Here is a 20,734-nt window from a genome sequence, read left to right on the forward strand (position 1 = left end):
TTTTTTTAATCTAACATTAAATTATTCAAATCTTCCAATTATATTACAAAGCGCCAAGCTACAGGTTTTGTTTTAAGCTGTAGACTATCAATTTTAAAGTTAAGATATCGTCTTGTTTATTTTGATTTTGGAATTATTTATCATGTATTGAAAATATATATTTTGTTCTAATTTTTTTTTATTATAGATTTTGGTTTCATGCTAAAACAAAATTCATATTAAAAAAATACTTATATTTGTTGTTTTCTTGTTTAGAGATCAAGTAGGATTTAAGTCTATTGGTTAACAAGAGACTTAAAATTTAGGTTTAAACCCCTGTTTGATCCTCATATTTGTTGGTCAATCTCAAGTGGGTCCTTGTTTTTTGTGGGTCTCAATTGGATCCATAAACTTGTAAAATTGAGCCAATTAAGCCCTCTCCGTTAAGTTTTCACTAACAGCGTCTAACTGTGATGAAGTGTTTATACTAATGTATATGGTTTGATTACGTGGAATTTTTATTTAAATTTTAATAAAAACATTTTAAACTTGTACCTCAAAGAAAGCAGCGGGCACAACATGGCCACGATTTGTCATCATTCATGCCATGAATAACAAAATATCCAATCTTCTAAACCGGAAGATCCTCTTCGTGTACTTCTCCTTCGCCACTTCTCGGAGAAAATTCATTAGAGAGAGGGGAGGAAAATTCCATAAACCCTAGCAATCAACAAAAACCGAAACAATCTCAATCTCAATTCGGTCCAGCGAAATGGATCACTACAAGGTTCTTAGCTTGCACCGAACCGCGGCCAAGGAGGAAATCAAAACCGCTTTCAAGAAACTAGCGTTTCAGTTCCATTCGGGCAAGCATTCCCCATCGCCGAGGGCCATTAGGGAAATGAAGAGAAAACTCCATAACCAAAGTCGAGATGGAATCCAAAACCCGAACAAATTCGCATTCTAGAAGCCATCTTCAATTCTGGGATGGTGAATCCCCCAAGGAATGAGATAAGGAAGATCCGGGTGCAGTTGCAGGAGTATGGCCAAGTTGGTGATGCCAATGTGTTCTATTGGTTCCAAAATCGCAAATCCAAGAGCAAGAACAAGCTCCACCACATCCAAAACTCAAAGAACCACAACACAGAAACACAACCAAACTCAATTTCTCTCTCTCAAATCATACCACCTTCAACCTCATCCTCTTCCTCTGACAAATCCTCCTCAAAAGAATTAGTGCACCCAAATTCCATCTCCTTGAATCAGACTTATTTACAGTCTCACAACTACAATAACACTGCTTTGCTGCCACCAGCGATCGAGTCTTTCTCCTTTCCTTTGGACAATAATGGTCAAGGTGTAATAGTTAACGATACCATCACAACACATGGGTTTTCTATCCCTCAGTTCTCCAACAATATCATGCAATCTCAACCATAGTGTGAACCAAAGGTTGGACACAACAGTAGTCTTTTTCTCAATGAGATCATGAACCACGAAACCTTCTCAAAGAAAGACCAAGATCAGGAAAAGGCATTAAAATCAATGCACCTTCACACACCGCAAAAGCACCCAATTTCAATTGGGTTCTCTGCTGCAACACAAGCACAATGTTTTTCTTTTTAGGTTCAATACATTCACCTATGGTGGGGACAGCCGCAAAGGTGACACCTTTCCCGTGCTTTACCTCATCCACTCATGTGGGTTGTCCCTAGAATTGGCCAGGAAAGTCTCCAAGAGTGTGAATTTAAAAACCCTAGGTGGTGGAGGTGGTAGAGGAGCTGCGCCAGATGAAGTCGCAGCGGTAGGAGGACTCGAAGGCAAACGCCCGAGTGATGGAGATATTCGCGTCACACCGAAACGCGTGGCAGGCGGAGGAGAAGAGGTTGTTGCAGCAGATCGAGGCGGCGACATAGGAGATTGTGTGCCTGAGGGGGCGCGTGGCAAAGTTGAAGGAGGTGAGGAGCAACGACAGCCACAACATTGTCTTGGTGTCGACTCCAGATTGCGCGGTGTAGTGGGCGGTGGGCGAGGAGGAGTCTCGTGCTTGATTGTACAAATAAGCCATTCAAAAAAATTTAATACACTTCAGCATGCCATGAGATCTAAAAAAATTACACCTCAACATGTGCAGACGGCGTTAATGAAAACTTAACGGAGAGGGCTTAATTGGCTCATTTTAACAAGTTTATGGACCCGATTGAGACCGAAAAAAATGATGACCCACTTGAGATTGGCACACAAATACGAGAACCAAATGAGGGTTTAAACCTAAAATTTAAGACTTAAATTTAAGCCTGTTGAATTTAAATTTATTCTAAAACATACTTAAAAAACTCAAAATAACAAACTTAAAATAAAATTTATGGTAGTGATTATCAAATTTTTTGGTTTTGATATTCATCATAAAATGATGGTTGTTCAAAGATTAACTTTTCAACTCCAAGACCAACAACCAGTTTTGGTTAAAGATGATGATCAAATTTATGATGTATTTAACAAGAACGGGAATATGAATACATTGTTTTTAGCTTGGTTTGAAGCTAACAAAAAGTATCAAGAAGACATGAACTTGACCTATGTTGAATTTCCAACAAAGTTTGTTTGGATGACATAACAAAAAGAATGAAAACCAAGAAAACAGAGTTATCATATTGGTTGACATATGTTTCTCTAGGATCAGGTGAATGCTACTACATGAGAATTTTATTGATAAAGCATAAATGTTGCATTAATCATTATAGCATAAAGACAATTAATGAAAAAACTTCTCCTACACACCAACAAGCCTGGTTTTAGGATTGTTGGTAGATGATAAAGAATTCATTAATGCAATCAAAGAGGCTAGCGAATTTACATGTGGAAATCAACTCAGAAAGTTATTTGTTATTTTTTTAATCATGAATATAATGTCAAATCCAAATGTGATTTAGATTCAATGTGGAAGTTGTTGGCAAAGGCGATTTTATATCAAAAAAGAAAGGACGTGAACCTACCAGGTACTAACTTTAAATCATTTGCAACTAATAATTTGTTTAAATGCTTATATAATATGTCTTTGTTATGCAGGTCTTAAAATTGGAAATCATGATTTACATCATCTTTATTTTCTAGAAGTAAAAGAACTTCTAATTTCATTGAAATTGCAAAATAGGTTTATTATTGATAAATTGAATTATGATAAAAAAAAAAGAGATGGAGAATCTTCATCAATCTCTATTCCAATCACTTACTCATGAACAACTACATGTGTATAAAGAGACCATGACAACAATACATTCAGAAGTAGGACACTTATTTTTCTCAATTGGTTATGATGGTACATGAAAGACTTTTTTTGTGGAAAATTTGTCAACTTCTATTAGGTCAAAGGGAATGATTGTCCTAAATGTAGCTTTAAACGACATTGCATCTTTATTACTTCCTAAAGGTAAAATTACTCATTCTACTTTTTGCATAGGCAATCAATGATGAATCAACCTACAACATCAATCAAGAAATTATTCATGCTAAACTATTGATGGAAACAAAACATTATATCGGATGAAGCATCTAGGATGAATAGGTTATATTTTGAAGCTTTTTATAAAACCTTGATAAATGTTATGAGAGCTAAAAAAGAAGATAATACTAAAAGACCATTTGGTGGAAAATTGAGGTGTTAGGAGATGATTTCAGACAAATTTTGCCTATAGTAAAAAAGGATCAAGATATGATATTGTGAACATAATAAACTACTCTGATTTGTGGCAATACTGCACAATTATAAAGCTTTCACAAAACATAAGATTAAAGACTACAATTTCAAATGAAAGTGCAATAAAAGAATTTGTTGATTGGATTCTACAAATTGGAGACGAACATATGAATTTGAATGAAAATGATGAAGGTAACATTTATATACCACCAGATCTTTTAATCCACGAATCTTAAACACCTTTACTTTCTTTAATGAACTTTGTTTATCTTAGTTTGTAAAATATCATAAATCATGGTTTCTTTTATGGTGTATACTTTGTCCTACAATTGAGTCTATTGAATAGGTAAATCACTTCATTTATCTTTGAAACTTGGTGAAGAATATACTTATTTAAGTTCAGACACTCCTTGCCCATCTAATGAAGATCAAGAAATTCAAGATGAGTGGTTACTCTAGAGTTTCTTAATGATATTAAATGCTCAGGGATTCCCAATCATACGATTAAATTGAAAGTTGGTGTATGATCATGCTTTTAAGAAACATTGATCAAGCAAATGGTCTTTGTAATGGTACAAGGTTGCAATTCAATGATTTGGAAAAGAATGTTATTTATGCTATAGTAATAATAGACAAAAATGTTAGTGATAAAATATTTATACTAAGAATGAACTTGACTCCTTATGATTCAAGCATGCCTTTCGAGTTTCAAAAGAAGAAATTTCTTATATGTACATGCTTTGCAATAACAATAAACAAAAGTTAAGGGCAAACTCTCTTTGAAGTTGGATTTTATCTTCTCGTTCTTCACCTCGTATTCATCCATGGACAACTATTATATGTAACAATTTCTAAGGTGAAAACAAAAGAATGATTGAAAATACTAATTCAGAATAAAGATGGAAATGTAGCTACTACAACTACAAACATGGTTTACAAAGAAATATTTGAACATCTTTAATAAGAGGTATACAAATTAATCTTACATTATTCTGATTATTTGTCAAGTATTTTATTCTTTTTGTTTTTAGAATCCTATTTTAAATGTAATAAAGTTGAATATGTTATACAGGGAAATTGATAATGAAATTTTGTGCAAGGAGATTCAATAAGGAGTTGTGTATAGATGTTTGATAACATGTAGATGCATAAATGTTCAAAAAATTGAACCTTCATATTCGACAAGACAATTATTACTGCCATTAGTGATGACACACTGGCTTGGTGAGACCAGTAGCCAAAACTGGAATGGAAGCATCCACTAATTATATCATAGATGAAGATGCAGTGGAATGAACTAGAACTTAAGGATAAGAGGTGTTTGATGTATGTAGGAGGTTATGCAGCAAAGAGAGGTTGGATATGAAGAACAGATTAGCATTAGTGGAAGGTGGCTAGAAGAGGATCTTCTAACCATGACTCTCAAGTAGGAACTAACTTAGAGTATTCTCAACGGAGAATCAATTCAAAGCTCAAAAGTCTAGAATACATATGGGAGGAGCTTGGCTTTTATAATGATGTCAACACTATTGCCTAGTTGATCATCAATTTACATTCATGGATCAAGTGCCACATGGCAGCCCACATGTACAATGCATTTTAAACATAAAAAATATGGTAGAAACCTTTTGACATGAGCATTGAGCTGACAACACTAGTCGCTAAGTGTTTAGTATGCACAATAAGTGTGAGAAGCTCCTAAAATGTTTGCTTTGTGCAGTCTGAGGTTTCCGTTGAGCAACCTGGCCACGTCATTGGACGACCATAGAAAGCCTTGATGGGTTGGTCTTTCTTACATACTCCTTGTTGATAGGTCTTGACAACTTATTTGATCTTTGTTTAGTTATTTTTCTTTTAAAGTCCAATATCTATTTTTAACTTCTTAATTTTTTTTCAATTATTATAGAAAACAAAATTCATTCATCTCATAAATAATTTCGTGTATATATGAATCAAAGTATTAATTTAAGAAAAAGAAAGTCACACAATGGACAAGGACACTAAGGCACCAGAAGAAAAAATAAAAAAAAAACAAAGAGAACATGCAGGAAAAGTGAAAAAGTAGATGAAAAAAAGAGAATTAAAAATAATATTAGAAAAGGATAGTTAAAAAAATATCTATGTAAAAAGTTTAACATAATTATTTCGATTCCTTTTTAGTTTCTAAATTTGATTTTAGTCCTCTATTTTTTTTTCATTTCAATCGTTATATTTCAAAAATACCATAATTTAATAAAATCTTTAAATAACTTTCTCCTTTTAATAACTTCTTCTACAATGATTAGCAAACAAACTAAAAATAATAATTTCGTAGATTAAACCAATTGATCTTATTTTTATCTTGAATATCTATCTTAGTTTTACAAAATCGATTATGATGGATTCGTGCATTTGTGATGGTAAACCAGAGCTTTTACCCAGTAAATATTTTATAGATTGGTGGTTGAAATAAGTCATCATTCTTCCCAAAAACATTAAATAAAATGATTGAAGATTGCTTCAAGAACGAGACAATATAATGGCAACGTGCTAATAGTAATGAATAACACTCAATGCACATTCTCTCATAATTACTATATGCATCGAAACCCTTCCATACACATAAATATAATTAGTGTTTAGGGCATCTTCTTAATCAAGAGATTCCAATAATTCTCCCTTACCTCAAACACAACGTGACACAGCTTATGTATTTGGCCTCACTATGTAAGGAATTTCCTCCTCAACCACCCAAAATTTAATGCAAAAATTCTTATCGTACATTATAATTTATTGGTATATTTTCAGTTAATGTGAAATTTTAGATTATCTCATTTAAGCATGAGATATATTATAGAAGAACGTGACTTTAAATTTAAGTTAAACTTAACAAAAAATAGTAAAAGTTATGACAAGTGATATGTAATTTATGTTTAAAAAGTAAATTTTAAATTTAATTAAATTTTATAAAATTGTTTTATGAGGCAATAGTTGAAATCATTTATATATTGTAATTTTGTTGTATTTGTAATATTTAATTATAAATAAATTTTAAATAGTCATGATATTATTTTAAGAAATAGAATTTAAATATATAAAAGTGATTATAGGCCGTGTTCAATAAAATTAATTGACTTGAATATCATTTGAACATTAACTTATTGTTATTTAAATATATTTGGGTAATTTAAAAGTACGTATAACAGAATACACATTGTCCCCGAAAAAATAAGTGTTGGGCCAGGAAGAGGGTGATTATAAAATTCATGAAAAAGCATAGAGATAACATGACAGCAAATTATGAGGAAGATTCACGCTCCAAGGGAGCGAGTGTGCCACACTGCACTTTTCAGTTGTGTTCCTTGTACTTCTTTCGTTAGTGCTGAATATGAGCATGACTAGTAGTTATGTTCTAAAGTTTAAAAAAAAGTAAGAAAGTGTTAACTATATATGACAAAATATTCATGCTCATTTCACTTTAGTACACTAAGTATTTAGCATTTGTCTCACAAAATTGTGATTATGGAAAATGATAAACTAATTATAAGAGAAATGTTTTAGAGGGAACTAGATTCAAAATCAATCGATATTAAAATGATTTTGTGGCTCTTGGATTCACTTAAAGTAAGGTTTAGTGTGCTAATCACTCTTTTCTTCTATTCTTAAGAATCTCTTCACCATGTTTTTGTTTTGTAGACTATTGATATGATATCCAATAAGTTCTATAATTCGCATTGTGTATTTTTTTTTTCTTTATAAAGTTTAATTCATATATTATTAATTTGAATTATTTTTATTTGAGTATCTAAATAAGAAATTCTTAATACTCTAAATAAAATTGTGATACTATAAGGATTTTTTTAATCTTTACAATTTTTTACTGAATACCATGATATTGAAGTTTCTGTGAGGAGTGTTTTGGTTTCTAGATGATTGAGAGCATAATAATAGCTTATTTTGGAACCAAACATAATACAACTTGAATATCCATGTCTGTATTCACTTGTTAGTCAATAACTATGGGAGAAATTTTGAATTTTGTTCGGAGATTCATTTTTCTGTATATTAGTAAACTTTAGTTGTATGAAATCATTGATATTCAATCTCGTAAAATTTATCCTGTTACAAGCATTTTTTTTCTTTAATTTTGTGTAGAAGTCGTTTTTTTTTTGTCATGATACACTAATTTTAATTTAAAGAGAAATCAAACCCATTTTTTTAGAATTTTTAATCCTTGAAGTTTTTAAATAGAAACTTATTCAAATATCCGAAATATTTTATTAAATTAAACTGACATGCTAAACTAAAATATATATAATAGCGAATTATATCCTTTGATCCCAAATTATATTTATTTTAGTTTAGAATACCTTCATTAAGAAAAAAAAATGAACTATTTCATACATAGAAAATATCCCTATTTAATGTAACAAATTTGTACAATGTAATAATTTAATAATTATACAAAGATATAGCTGGAAAAACATTATAAATGCTATTTTGAATTTGTAAAACAACTTTATTTTGAAAACAAAACAAAATATTTAATTTTTTTAATAGATGAAGTGATTAATACGTTACTTAAAAACACACTATATTTGGACTATATAACTTAAAAATATACAATAAGAATGTAATTTAATTGTCAAAATCATGATATTTGTAAATGATTTAATATTTTATATGGTAGTAATAAATTACCAAGACTGTGTACTTTCATTTTAAAAAATCAGCAACTTAATTAAATATTTAATGCAATCATACCACTGCATTAAAAATATGAAAATTCAAAATCATATAACAGTGATGTGTTAGAACTAAAATGTAATCAAGAAGAAGTTGGAATCTGACTTAAGTATTTGTTCTGTGGCATTGTCTGTCATGTGTTTCAACTTAAAAATTATATTGATATTAACTTAATTGTTATTAACGATACTTATTAGTAAATTAATATTTTTTATGATAATAATAAATGACAAAAAAGATTTCATTTTCACTATGAAGGAATTAAGGACTTGAATATTTGACGAAATAATATTGAAAGAACCTGATTATAAACGAGATAAAACCATGTTTCAATTTACCAAACTAAAATTCACAGAGTCCTTAAAAAACATTCAAACATAAATTTTCTAACCCATATTTTATCATCGCTTGAAATTTGTTATTTTAATAATGCCTAATTATTTTAATAATAAATCAAAAAGGAAAAAAAAATAATGCCAAATTGAATAAGGAGAGAAAAAAATATATATAATTTTTTATATTTAAAAAAAAAATTGTGAAAAAGACTTGGAATTTTGTATAAGGTTTTCTTCTTCATATTTAAGATCATGTCAGGTCAACTTATTTCCTTCAAAACTTTTATCTTAAATTTTAAATTTGTAATTTTGTAAAAGCATTTGTATGTAATATGCTTTTTTAAAATTAATTAAAAATATAACATTTTGATAAATTTCTAAAAAATAATTAGTATTTTAATTAAGTGGTGTAATGTAAAGTGATTGAATAACATTGGTTGTTAATATAAAAGTTAAGTAATAATAAAGTCTAAATCAATGTTTAAAGATAAAATTAAATGTGAGTTAAGGTAAGAGCGAAGAGACAAATAGTCTGTTAGTAGAAGGTGAGGAGTTTGGAAACACGCGCTAGAGGACTGGAAGGTGGATGAAGAAAAATTCGAAAATGTGAGACATCATTATCAATGGGACCAACTGCCAAGAAAGAGCTATGGCCTATGGGTTGGAGACAAGGTCATTGGGTTTTCCGCAGCTTTTTTATTTATAGCTTCAAATCCTGTTCCTCCTAATGCTGCTGCTTTGCTTCTGCTTCCGCCTCAATATTTTTTCACTTTTCCTCCTCTCCTCTCCTTTCTCCTCTTTCTCCTACAATGTCTGCTTCCGTAACAGTGTCTCATGTTTCCAACTTCTAACCATGTAACCACAAACACCCAAAACAAAACTTTCACTTTTTTTCTTCTACCCTTTCCCCCTAGAGAACCGAAACACCATCTGGGTGTCTTTTTTCATTTGGCTTTTACTGCAAGATGACACCTTGCGCCTTGCTTTCCCTCGTTAATAATAATGCCTTGTTGAGATCTACTACCACGTTGGTCGTTTTCACTTTCGGTGTCGTCCCATTTTGTTGTTGTTGTTGTTCATGTTTACCTTCTGGCTTTAATGTCCCTGCCTGTCACCCTCCACAGTCACTTCCTCTTGTGGGTTGAGCAATGTGGGCTTCCAGGTTTAAGGATATCTTGGAATCTTGTCCGTAAGAGTTTTCAGCTTTTGGGTCGCGATGCAATTAGGTGACTTTCACTTTCGTCTTAGTTTTTGTGCTTTTTTTTATTTTTATTTGGAATGTTTGTTTTTTTTCAATGGGGGTTGTTTACAGTGTATTCTCTTTCCCCTTCTTTGTTAACTAGATTAAGTAATTGTTTTGTGATTTTCGTTGTGTGTTATTCTTTCAAGGGTTGACATGCCTTCCAAATGCGACTTGCATTGTAAAATTATGTGATGGGTATGATAATCCGCACCAGTCTGAATCTGGAATGGAAGAATGCTCTTGTTCTTTTGTGACTCGTCTGATATGTTTTGTTTTTCAACTCTTCACATGTCTTCTATTTTCTCGAATTACTATTGTGACAACTTCTCGGATTTTCATTCTTGTAATGGCAGTGTGAAAATTTTACCCTTTTGTTTGTCTTTTGTGGGATAGCGTTGTTGCGTGACGAATATTTTGTACATGTGAATTACGAACCAATACAAAAAAAGAAAGATCACAATTGACAACAACAAAGTGTACACTAACTATCGCTATAGAATATGAGTACTAAAAAGTAAAACCGGTGTTTTACTCTGTAAAAATTGGCTTCTAATCAATGAAAAAGCTCTCCTGCATATTTGCCATAAGGGATTAGAGTTTGTGCTATGTGTACTTAAGCCACGGCATCTTTGGTTGGATTTGTGAAAAATAATTTCAGTGAACTCAAGATGAAATTCACTCGCATGACATTTATGCATCCCTTATCTTTTCATGTGCTAAACTACTGATTGCAGCGTCATTCAGTTACTAGTTGCTGCTGGAGTTTAAAGCCACTTTCTTACTTTTTCTCTACTATTTTTTTATTTTTGGCCGCTTAATATATTCTACAGCTTTTCCAACTGAGTGTATATTATATCTAAAATTTTTTGTGAAGATTGTTGCAAAATTAAGATTTTTCTTCAATCAAGGAAAGTATTCTGGTCGTATCGAGCAATAAAATTGTGAGTGCAGTGTTGTTTCCACAAGAATTGAAACAAATACCAACTCTTCTATAATGGGTATCTTAAAATAGGATCAGAAGCCCGTTCATGGGAGCAATAGGAACCAGATCTTGCAGCTTTAGTTCATTTCCAAGGTCTACTTTTATCCATCCAAGTAAATTATGGTCTAGAGCTCTATCTCACTAAAAACAATTTCATTTTTAGGTAACCAAAGGGACCTAGTTCCTGCTAATCATGTGATTGATCAGAGCTTCTTTTCTCTCTTTTTATATACCTGGCATTTGAATAACGTGATCCTTTCATTCTACTGGCAAAATAGTTCATAAATTGAAATAAATAAATAAATGTTTATTGTTGTGAAATTGCTCGTGCAGCCTTACTTTCACTTACAGCCTCACCTGGGTTGTTTTTGGTTTGTCGTTGAAGATAACTCTCTTTTGTATAAAATTAATGATAAAAACAAATTAGTTGGGAGATGAGAGAATTGAAGCCAGAAAGAGAAAAGGATAAAGAAAATATAACTGCATTTATATTTGAAGAGAAAAAGCTAAATTATTTATTTGATCAGGACATCCATGTTAAAGATTTTTTTCTAATGCTTAACTGTATTAATTATGCAAATCAGGATTTCTGCAAAATGGATCGGATTTATCTCCTGGAAAAAGCCTGGATGGAAGTTTCAGGAAGTCCAGCTCTGGTTTGTATTCATCGCTTCCTTTGTTTTTCATGTCTCTACACTTGTGGTTATTTACTGACTTTCAAATGCTTTAACCTCTCACATTTTTATAATGTTGGTTTAGACAAATGTGTATGGAATTGGTTTTTATGATATACACAAGCTGTGAAATTGTTCTACTCTAAAAATTGAATAATGCCATTATCCTTGTGTTTTTACACACCGTAATGCATCTAATGTTAGTATCATTCAAATGGTTCATGGAGCAAAATGTTGCTGATATGGTTTCTTAATGGCAGTTATTTCTGCTAGTACTATCTCGGGGACCTCAGGATTGAACAAAATTCTTCCTATTTCAAGAAGAGTGTTGAAGGGGCTGAAGGAATGTGGAAGGAAACTGGTTGATCTGGAGTTATTCACTCAATATCTTGAGGAGTGGGTCTTGGAGAATCTAAATGGTGATTCAGCAGATGGGATTCAGGGTTTTTGTTCTCCTTTCACAACTGATGAACTGTGCAAACTTGATTTGGCAATAGAGGGGGTTCCATTTCAGCAACTTGTCCGTATGCCAATCTTCTCTGACATTTCTGATGAGCTTAGGGAAGATCAGTATTTAGCAGCAGAAGATTTCCTTCATGCCATTATCATTGGACTTTGGCGTACATTTTGGCATAAAAGTGGACCACTACCATTACGTGTCTCTTGCCCGTCTCATATTGGTTCGAAGTTCAGTAGTGTTGAAAAGGCAATATCCAGGGGCAGGGTGAGGGAAATGCGTGGTTTGGCTTTAATATCAAAAACTGTCACTGATTCAAGATTTAAATGGGATCATATGGTAGAGTTTGCCTTATTCAAGCCAGAAGTCTTCTTGGACAACGATTCAAGACTATCAGTCAGCATCATTTGTGAAGCTCTCTTTTATGGTTTCCATATTCTTGTATCTCGGAGTTTGAGCAAGATTAGTTCTGTCAACAGTGACTCTGTTTTCCTTCTAGTTTTAGATTCCAAATGTGGAGCAGTGATGAAGTTCAGTGGTGACCTTGGCAAACTGGATTTATTGAATTCAATCGACCCATATTTATCCGTAGCTGAATGGATCAAAACTTATGCTGAAATTGGCATCACCCCAGTGGAACCAATATGGAACCGGTTAGGAAATCCAAACTGGGGGGATATAGGAACTCTACAGGTACTATTGGCAACTTTCTACTCCATGGCACAATGGAATGGACCACCACGAAAATCAGTAGCTTCGTTGATTTCAGATCATAGCCTCCGCCTTCAGAAGCGGAGGACAGAATGCTGCCTCATTGACACTGAAAATGCACTGGTTCCTTATCATGCGACAACTGATTATCAAGCTGGAGAGATTGTTGAGCTTGATCAAAATGAACTATTTTCCAATGGCCAATCATCACGCCTGAAGCTCAGGTGTGGAGACATATTGGTCTTGGATGATCCACAGCAGGGACAGAAAAGCTTCCAAATTCATGAATCTCTTGTGGGAGGGAACTATTATCTCTACAGTGCAGTCTGTCTTGATCATCCCTCACAGTTATTGACTTTATACGTGGGTGCTCACCCATCTAGACTTGAACCTTCTTTGGAGGATATGAGCCTCTGGTACCAAGTGCAACGCCAAACAAAGGTTCTAAACATTTTGAGGAATCAGGGAATCCTGAGCAAGTACTTACCTGAGATTGTTGCTTCCGGTAGGATTTTACATTCTGGAGCATGCAATAAAGAGAGCCCTGGGGGAAGGTGTGATCACCCTTGGTGTGGAACTCCAATACTGGTGACATCTCCAAGAGGGGAGCCACTATCATCTGTGGCTGCTAATGAGGGGTCATTTTCTGCAGATGAAGCGACACGCCTGTGCCGGGATTGTCTAGCTGCTCTAAGAAGTGCAGCCATGGCTAATGTGCAGCATGGTGATATTTGTCCTGAGAACATAATACGTGTTGTCGAAAAACAAGGTGTTAGAAACAAAGGTAGCATGTATGTTCCCATATCTTGGGGGCGTGCCGTGCTGGAAGATAGGGACAGCCCAGCAATAAATTTGCAATTCTCATCATCTCATGCACTTCAGCATGGGAAGCTGTGTCCTTCTTCTGATGCTGAAAGCATTGTGTACATCCTGTATTTTATTTGTGGAGGGACTATGTCTCTACAAGATTCTATTGAATCTGCTCTACAATGGAGAGAGAGAAGCTGGGCAAAGCGTTTGATCCAGCAGCATATTGGTCATGTTTCTGCTCTCTTGAAAGCATTTGCTGATTATGTGGATAGCCTTTGTGGAACTCCATACCCTGTTGACTATGATATATGGTTGAAAAGATTGAACAAAGCTGTGGAAGGCTCAGCAGATAAAGGTAAAGGGATTGAAGAAGTACCAATAACATTAAGATTAGAGGATGCTGCTGGGTCTTCAGGAGCTTCTGGCCCTTGATTTTGGTGCTTATTTTACTTTTAGGACTTTAGATTATTAGTGTTATTATTTTGGTTGGTTGGCATCTTCTTCGGCAACGTATATTCTGGAGTGTTTACTGGTTTTTTTGTCTGATTGAAAACCCATAACAAAATTCATGTCTGATACAAGAATATTGCTTTGGAACCTGGAAGCATCCATTGGATTTGGCAAACTAAGAGGTTAAAGCTAGTGCATGTGTACACTTAAAGCTTTAGCTCTTTCCTTTTGGTGGAGGTTGTGATGAAATCCTCAGGTTTCTTCTTTAAAGTTCATTATATTCCAAAAAACATTGTGTAAGGACACATATCATGTATTACATTCAGAATCACAAAAGAAATTTGCCCTTAAATGTAAAATATACAGCATTCCCGTACTGTTAATATCTTGTTTCCTAACATGACAACTGTTAGGAGATCATGACCAAGGCAAATAAATTGTATATGGTAATATACCATTTGTCTCTGATGATCTCTTTTCTCTATAAGAACTAGGTTTCTTGTCTTTTCTAATTATGAGCAGACATTAAACAAGCAAAGTGCTTTAAACCTGATTGCTTTGATCTGGGTACATAACTTTGGGTGAAAAACAAAATTGAATGCACTGAATTTCTCTTGAAATGAAATCAATATTTCTACCAAATGCTGTCATTATGAAGCATTTTGTGGGGTTTACTTGAACACTGATTTCAACATTCATGACCCACAACCTTTGATTTAGTAGGCTTTTCGATCCACAACTTTTTATGTTGTTGACATCGGTGGTGGTGTTTTGAGAATGTTTGCACGTTGATCATAAACATGTATTATAAATTGATATTTTTGGATATTTAAAATGAAACGTATTTACAGAGAATTTAAACGTTTAATACAACTAAAAGAAAGCATTTAAACGTTTATAAAAGTAAATACGGTTATTAAATTAGAAACGCTTTTTACTTCCAGCACCCAACTATTTCTTCATGCACCCTTACATTTTTTAAAATGACCATTTCCCCTTTGTAGTTGTGACTTTTGGATTACAATTTTCTGAAAGCTTTCAAGAACTTGGAATGAATTTGCATAAATTTGCATAATATATTTTAGATTGTATAATTCTGAATGTATTTACTTATCTAAAAATACATTCTGAATCCAGAATGTAATAACTTATGAAATATATTACAGAGATTATGCATTCCAAAATATATTTTTAATTTGGAATTATATTCTAAATTGATCTGGAATGCATTCAAAAATAATAAATTTAGTATTTCCATATTAATAAATAATTTAGGTTTTCATTAATTTTTTCATTATGGATAAAATGGTCGTTTCATAATATCTATAGGAAGAAAACATGGGGTGCAGGAAGCAATGTAGAGTGTTGGTGAGCCAGCAAATTCTCTGGGCCTCTTCACGGACGATTGGGCTGTTTTGAACGAGGACTGAGGGTTACTCCCTACACCACCCCACTTTGCTCCCTGCATCACTATATTTTTTTAAAATTCTAAAACTATCCTTTATATTTTAAAATATCCTACACTCCCACTTCTTTTCTTCAACGGATGTTAACATCTGTTGAAAAAAAAATTCTTCAATTCTTCAACAGATGTGTCACATTCATTGAATTTTTTTTTTAATTTTTAGTTTTTTAATTTATTGTATTTTAAATTAATATATAAATATTATTTAATTTTTTTAAAATTAATACTTAATTATTTATAAATTATTTTTATTTTATTTAATAAAATAATTATTATTAATTGAATTTATGTATTATTATTTAAATAATAATTAAAATAACTTTTATAAATATATTAAAACGGACACATCTGTTGAATTTTTTATTTTTTTCTTTTTAATTTTTAGTTTTTTTATTTTTATTTTTATTTTAAATTAATATATAAATATTATTTAATTATTACTTAATTATTACTTAATTATTTATAAATTAATTTTATTTTATTTAATAAAATAATTATTATTAATTTTAATTTATTTATTATTATTTAAATAATAATTAAAATATTTGTTATAAATCTACTAAACGGATGTGCCACATCCGTTAATCTGGATGTGATGACATCCGTTGAATTAGTTTTTTTTTTTTTAGTTTTTAGTTTTTTTATTTTTTATATTTTAAATTAATATATAAATATTATTTAATTTTTTTAAAATTATTATTTAATTATTTATAAATTAATTTTATTTTATTTAATAAAATAATTATTATTAATTTATAAAAATAATAAATAAAATACTTTTTAAAAATCTATTAAACGGATGTGGTCACATCCGTTTAAGTTTTTTCTTTTTTTTAAATAAAAATAATAAACTAAAATATAAAATATGTAAACGGATGTCAACATCCGTTGAAGGTGAAACAGATGTTGACATCTGTTGAAGGTAAAACGGATGTTGACATCCGTTGAAGGTAAAACGGATGTTGATATTCGTTTTATAAAAAGGTGAATTAGGTATGAGATGGTGCAGGGAGCGGTTGGTGGTGGTGGAGGGAGAAACTCTCCCGAGGACTTCATATAAAGCCTTTATTCCTTCAATAGAGAAAGAAAAAAAAAATCTGAAAACATAAATTATATTAAAAGAGGTTGAAAATGAATTTTATCTTATTGTTTCCCTCAATTTTTTTATTCAATTTGATTAAACACAGCTCGAAACAAGACGATATTATAAAATTTGTAGGTTTAGTATATTAATTTTAATATTATGTATTGTTAAATTATAAAATAGAAGAATTATAATTAAGGATTTGTCTTTACTATGAACAATAAAAATAGTTAAATTGTATGTAAACATCAAAATTAAAGGTGAGCACACAGGAGCTTTTTAACCGTGTAACTACTAACTTTTAACTTTTACCATTTATATTCTTGTACGGCCTAGATTTATTATTTGCAAATCCTTAAAATAAGGTTGTCTGTGTATGTTTTTAACTACTTTATTTGTTTAATTCAACGAGTTAAAGTAGAGAAAAGAGAAAAAAAGAATTGAGGTAAGATGATTAATATGATAGATAAATAAATATATAGAAAAATGATATAGTAAGTTTTATAAAAAGTATTGTGTACATGAGAACTATTCAAAGAGTTAAATGTGATTATAATTTTTACAATTTAGTTTTTGTCTTTAGAAAGATATGATAATTATAGTCTTTATATTTGTTTTTTTCAAAAAACAAAATATCCATCACCATTTAATAATAACGTGACATGCATCTAAATAGATATGCATATTATCCATTATATGTGGTAGGGATAATATTTAAACATTTATAATATCAAAATTAAAAAAAATAAAAAGGCTTAAAAAAAAGAGATTTTAAACATATTAAACTTTTATTTAAAGAATGCTTAGGAGCATTTGTTCTCTTCCTCTCTTAAGAATAGAGATCCAAAGCATGTAAGTGAACAATTTATGGTAATAAACTTTAAATAACTTACTATAATATCTCATGTTTAAATATATATATATATATATATATATATATATATATATATATATATATATATATATTTCTTGTTAAACTCCTTTGGAAGTCCCATTTATGTGGGTTTTTTTCCAGTTAAATTCATGTCTTATTGGATTCCCCAATTTAATCCTAAAAAATGAAAAATTGAAACAATTGGGCTTTTGCTGTTAAATTGGCTTAACGAGGTAAAGCTTTTTATTAAGTGAGACATTGACGTGGCCAGTTTTTAAATATGACATTCTCATACCTTTGTACGTGACATTTCATAAAAGAAACATTTTAAAAATAGTATTGCGCTTGCAGATTAAAATTGGGATTTAGGGTTCATTGAAATTGAAATTGAAATTGGGATTAAAATTGGGATTAAAAATCTAAGAGGATAGTGTATCGCAACCTTACAGAGTTTTATGAACAAGAAAAACCAAATTTCAGCTACACTCATGACACCACTCACCAAATAAACAGTTTTGATAATAATGACCATTATGAAACCAGAAAACCAGAGGGTATGAAGCACATCACTGCCAACTGTGGCAGCTTCAGAGGAACACAATAAGGCCTTTCAATGGAGGGTGACTTCCACCTCAGCCAAAGGAATGACACAAATTCCAACAATATCCCCAAACTGTACAACAAATTCGTCGAAGAAATGATGTCGGTAAAGTCCATGTAAGACACACCAATAGATATCAAAGTCGATAACAGAATCCCCAACTAAGGTGTGTTGAACCACTTTGACCTAACTCCGAAAAACTTAGACAAAATCCCGATCTCCGCCATGCCCAGAACCTAGTAAGCGCTGATGCTCAATTGGGCCTCGAAAAGACCAATTGTCGATAACACTACCTCGACTTCAATCCAGATTTTCAACCACTTCCCTGCAATAATTTCCGCAGCCTGCGCGTGGAACCCAATTTCCCATTGGCTCTAGTCAACCGATACTCCTTCAGTGACAGTGAAGAGAGGGATCAAGTAGGAGACGCAGGTGAAAATGACTGCAACAAAAGAGCCAAAGGGAAAGTCTTGTTCAGTTTATCAACTTCTCCGACTAAGGTATTGACATTGTCCCAGAAGTTGAGGTTCCAGAAGAGCGTGTTGAAGAACAAGTTCCAATCTTTCTTAACCCCCTTCTGACCCAAGCTAACCCACCTATGGGGTTTAATCATGGGGATTTCGATGAGGGACATTAACACGAAGGGGGAGAGAGAAACCACAGCGAGTAACACAGCGACATTGCCCACGATGATTTTTAATCTCAATTTTAACCCCATAGACATTGTTGCGTCTTGCACTTTCCCACTTCCCTCTTTCAAACCTCCATGTGCTTTTCAATCTTCAAGAACAACGAACCTTAAATCCCTAAATTCTCATGTTTACACCATCTACATATGCCAAGTTTTAAAATCCATTCAGACACCCTATTTTTAAAATGTTTCTTTTATGAAATGCCACGTATAAAGGTTTGTGAATGCCACGTTTAAAAAATTGGTCACCTAAACATCCTAGGTCACCAAAAACTTAACCCCGTTAAGCCAATTTAATGGTAGGGGCCCAATTGAGTCAAATTTTCATTAAAAATGACTAAATTGGTGAAATCGATAAGACGGGGTTCTAACTAGGACAAACCCACATAAATAGGGACTTTGAAAAGGGTTTAACCTTTTTTTGCTAAATATCTATTTTGATCCCTATATTCATTACTTTTGTTTATAGTGGTTCTCGAGTTTTTTCGGCATTCAAAGTGGTCCTTCTTTTTGTAAAATTTGTTTAATTTAGTAATTTTCGATGACGGTGTCTAAATTGCCAACGACGTATAATCCACGTAAGAAAAACAAAATGAGCTGTCATACAATAGTGCTCACAGTGGGTGACTCACATCATCATCTCGCCACATCATCACCATCTTCCCCAAATAAAAAACCCTAATTTCTTTAAGTTGTGGTTGATTCTGACTTTTGTAGGTTTTTTGTGATTTAATGGAAAACGATTTGGGGGTTTCGCTCCTTGCAGATGGTTTTGCATCATCAATGGAGGTTGAACAAGTTCAATAGTGGTGCAATTTGGGATTGCAGGTTTTCACGGAAGGCGCGATTTCGCGAATTAGGAGTTCATCGCGAATTGGGGTTTTGCGATTTGTGTTGATGATAGTGCATGAGAAAGATGGTGAAGGTTGCACAACCTATTGCGATGAAGGATGTTTATTTCGATTTAGGGGTTGAATGAGATTTGTATAAGTTAGGGTTTGGTTCAAAAAATTCGTGATTATTGCGTGAACTAAGGTTGATGTTCGAAGCATATTTGGGAATTCTGGGTTTTCTGCAGGTTCAATGGTTTTGTGATTTTTGGGTTTGACTTTGCAAGTTCTCGTGAAGTTGTAGTTCTCTAGTTCGTGATGAGGAAGATCAAGATGGTGAGATGTTGATGGTGGTTCTCATGGTGCATAACGATTTAGGTTTGATTCGTTGTAGTTGAAGGTTTCTTTTGCAGATTGGGTTTCTTGATTGATTCGTGGTGGCTTGTGCGGTTGCTCGAGTTTTTTCGGCATTCAAAGTGGTCCGACGATGTGGAGAAGATGATGGCCTGAGTGTCGTGCACGACACCGTGCTGGTGGAAGGAAAATTAGGGTTTCTGATTTGGGGAAGATGGTGATGATGTGGTGAGATGTGTGACAACTCATTTCATTTTTTTACGTGGACTAGGTGTCGTTAGCAATTTAAACTAGAGCTGTCAAAACAGATAACCCGGCCCGACCCGACCCAACCCACCACGGGTTGGCCACTTAGTGAGTCAACTCAACCTGGCTCATTTATTAGCGAGCTAAAAAATTTCGAACCCGACCCGACCCACTACGGGTTAGCTCATTGACTCACTTAATTAACTTTTTTTTCACCCTCTTCTTCTCAGATTCTTATAACATGTTACTTTGATCGATCAAACTGAAACAATAATAACTGGACCAATTGATATAAAAGAAAATGAAACAAAAGAAATATATTGTTATATATATTTTAAGCTATCAAGCATAAAAAATTGTCAATTTAATTTAATGAGACATACACAACCGTTTGACCAAGAAACTACATATAGCCGTTAACAAAAATATATAGCACAAGATAAAACTGTCATGCTTGTAGATAGGTCTAAAAACAAGATAAAACAAATGATATATTCCTGAATTATCCAATCTATAATATTATCCA

General features: G+C 32.5%; 1 protein-coding gene and 2 pseudogenes across 1 annotated transcript; 2 read left to right on the forward strand and 1 right to left on the reverse strand.

Annotated features, from left to right (window-relative positions):
- Positions 1 to 751: 751 nt before the first annotated feature.
- Positions 752 to 1,605, forward strand: LOC128196221 (WUSCHEL-related homeobox 9-like; annotated as a pseudogene).
- Positions 1,606 to 9,416: 7,811 nt separating this feature from the next.
- Positions 9,417 to 14,528, forward strand: LOC108332187 (uncharacterized). The gene is made up of 3 exons (XM_017567368.2): positions 9,417 to 9,962; positions 11,546 to 11,617; positions 11,896 to 14,528. The coding sequence occupies exons 1-3, from the start codon at positions 9,953 to 9,955 to the stop codon at positions 14,043 to 14,045; spliced, it is 2,232 nt and encodes a 743-aa protein (XP_017422857.1). The 5' UTR covers positions 9,417 to 9,952; the 3' UTR covers positions 14,046 to 14,528.
- Positions 14,529 to 17,838: 3,310 nt separating this feature from the next.
- On the reverse strand, positions 17,839 to 18,811 carry LOC108330362 (probable polyamine transporter At3g13620; annotated as a pseudogene).
- Between the last annotated feature and the right edge of the window lie 1,923 nt (positions 18,812 to 20,734).

This window comes from Vigna angularis, chromosome 4 (assembly GCF_016808095.1).
Source record: "Vigna angularis cultivar LongXiaoDou No.4 chromosome 4, ASM1680809v1, whole genome shotgun sequence".
Taxonomy (NCBI): Eukaryota; Viridiplantae; Streptophyta; class Magnoliopsida; order Fabales; family Fabaceae; genus Vigna; species Vigna angularis.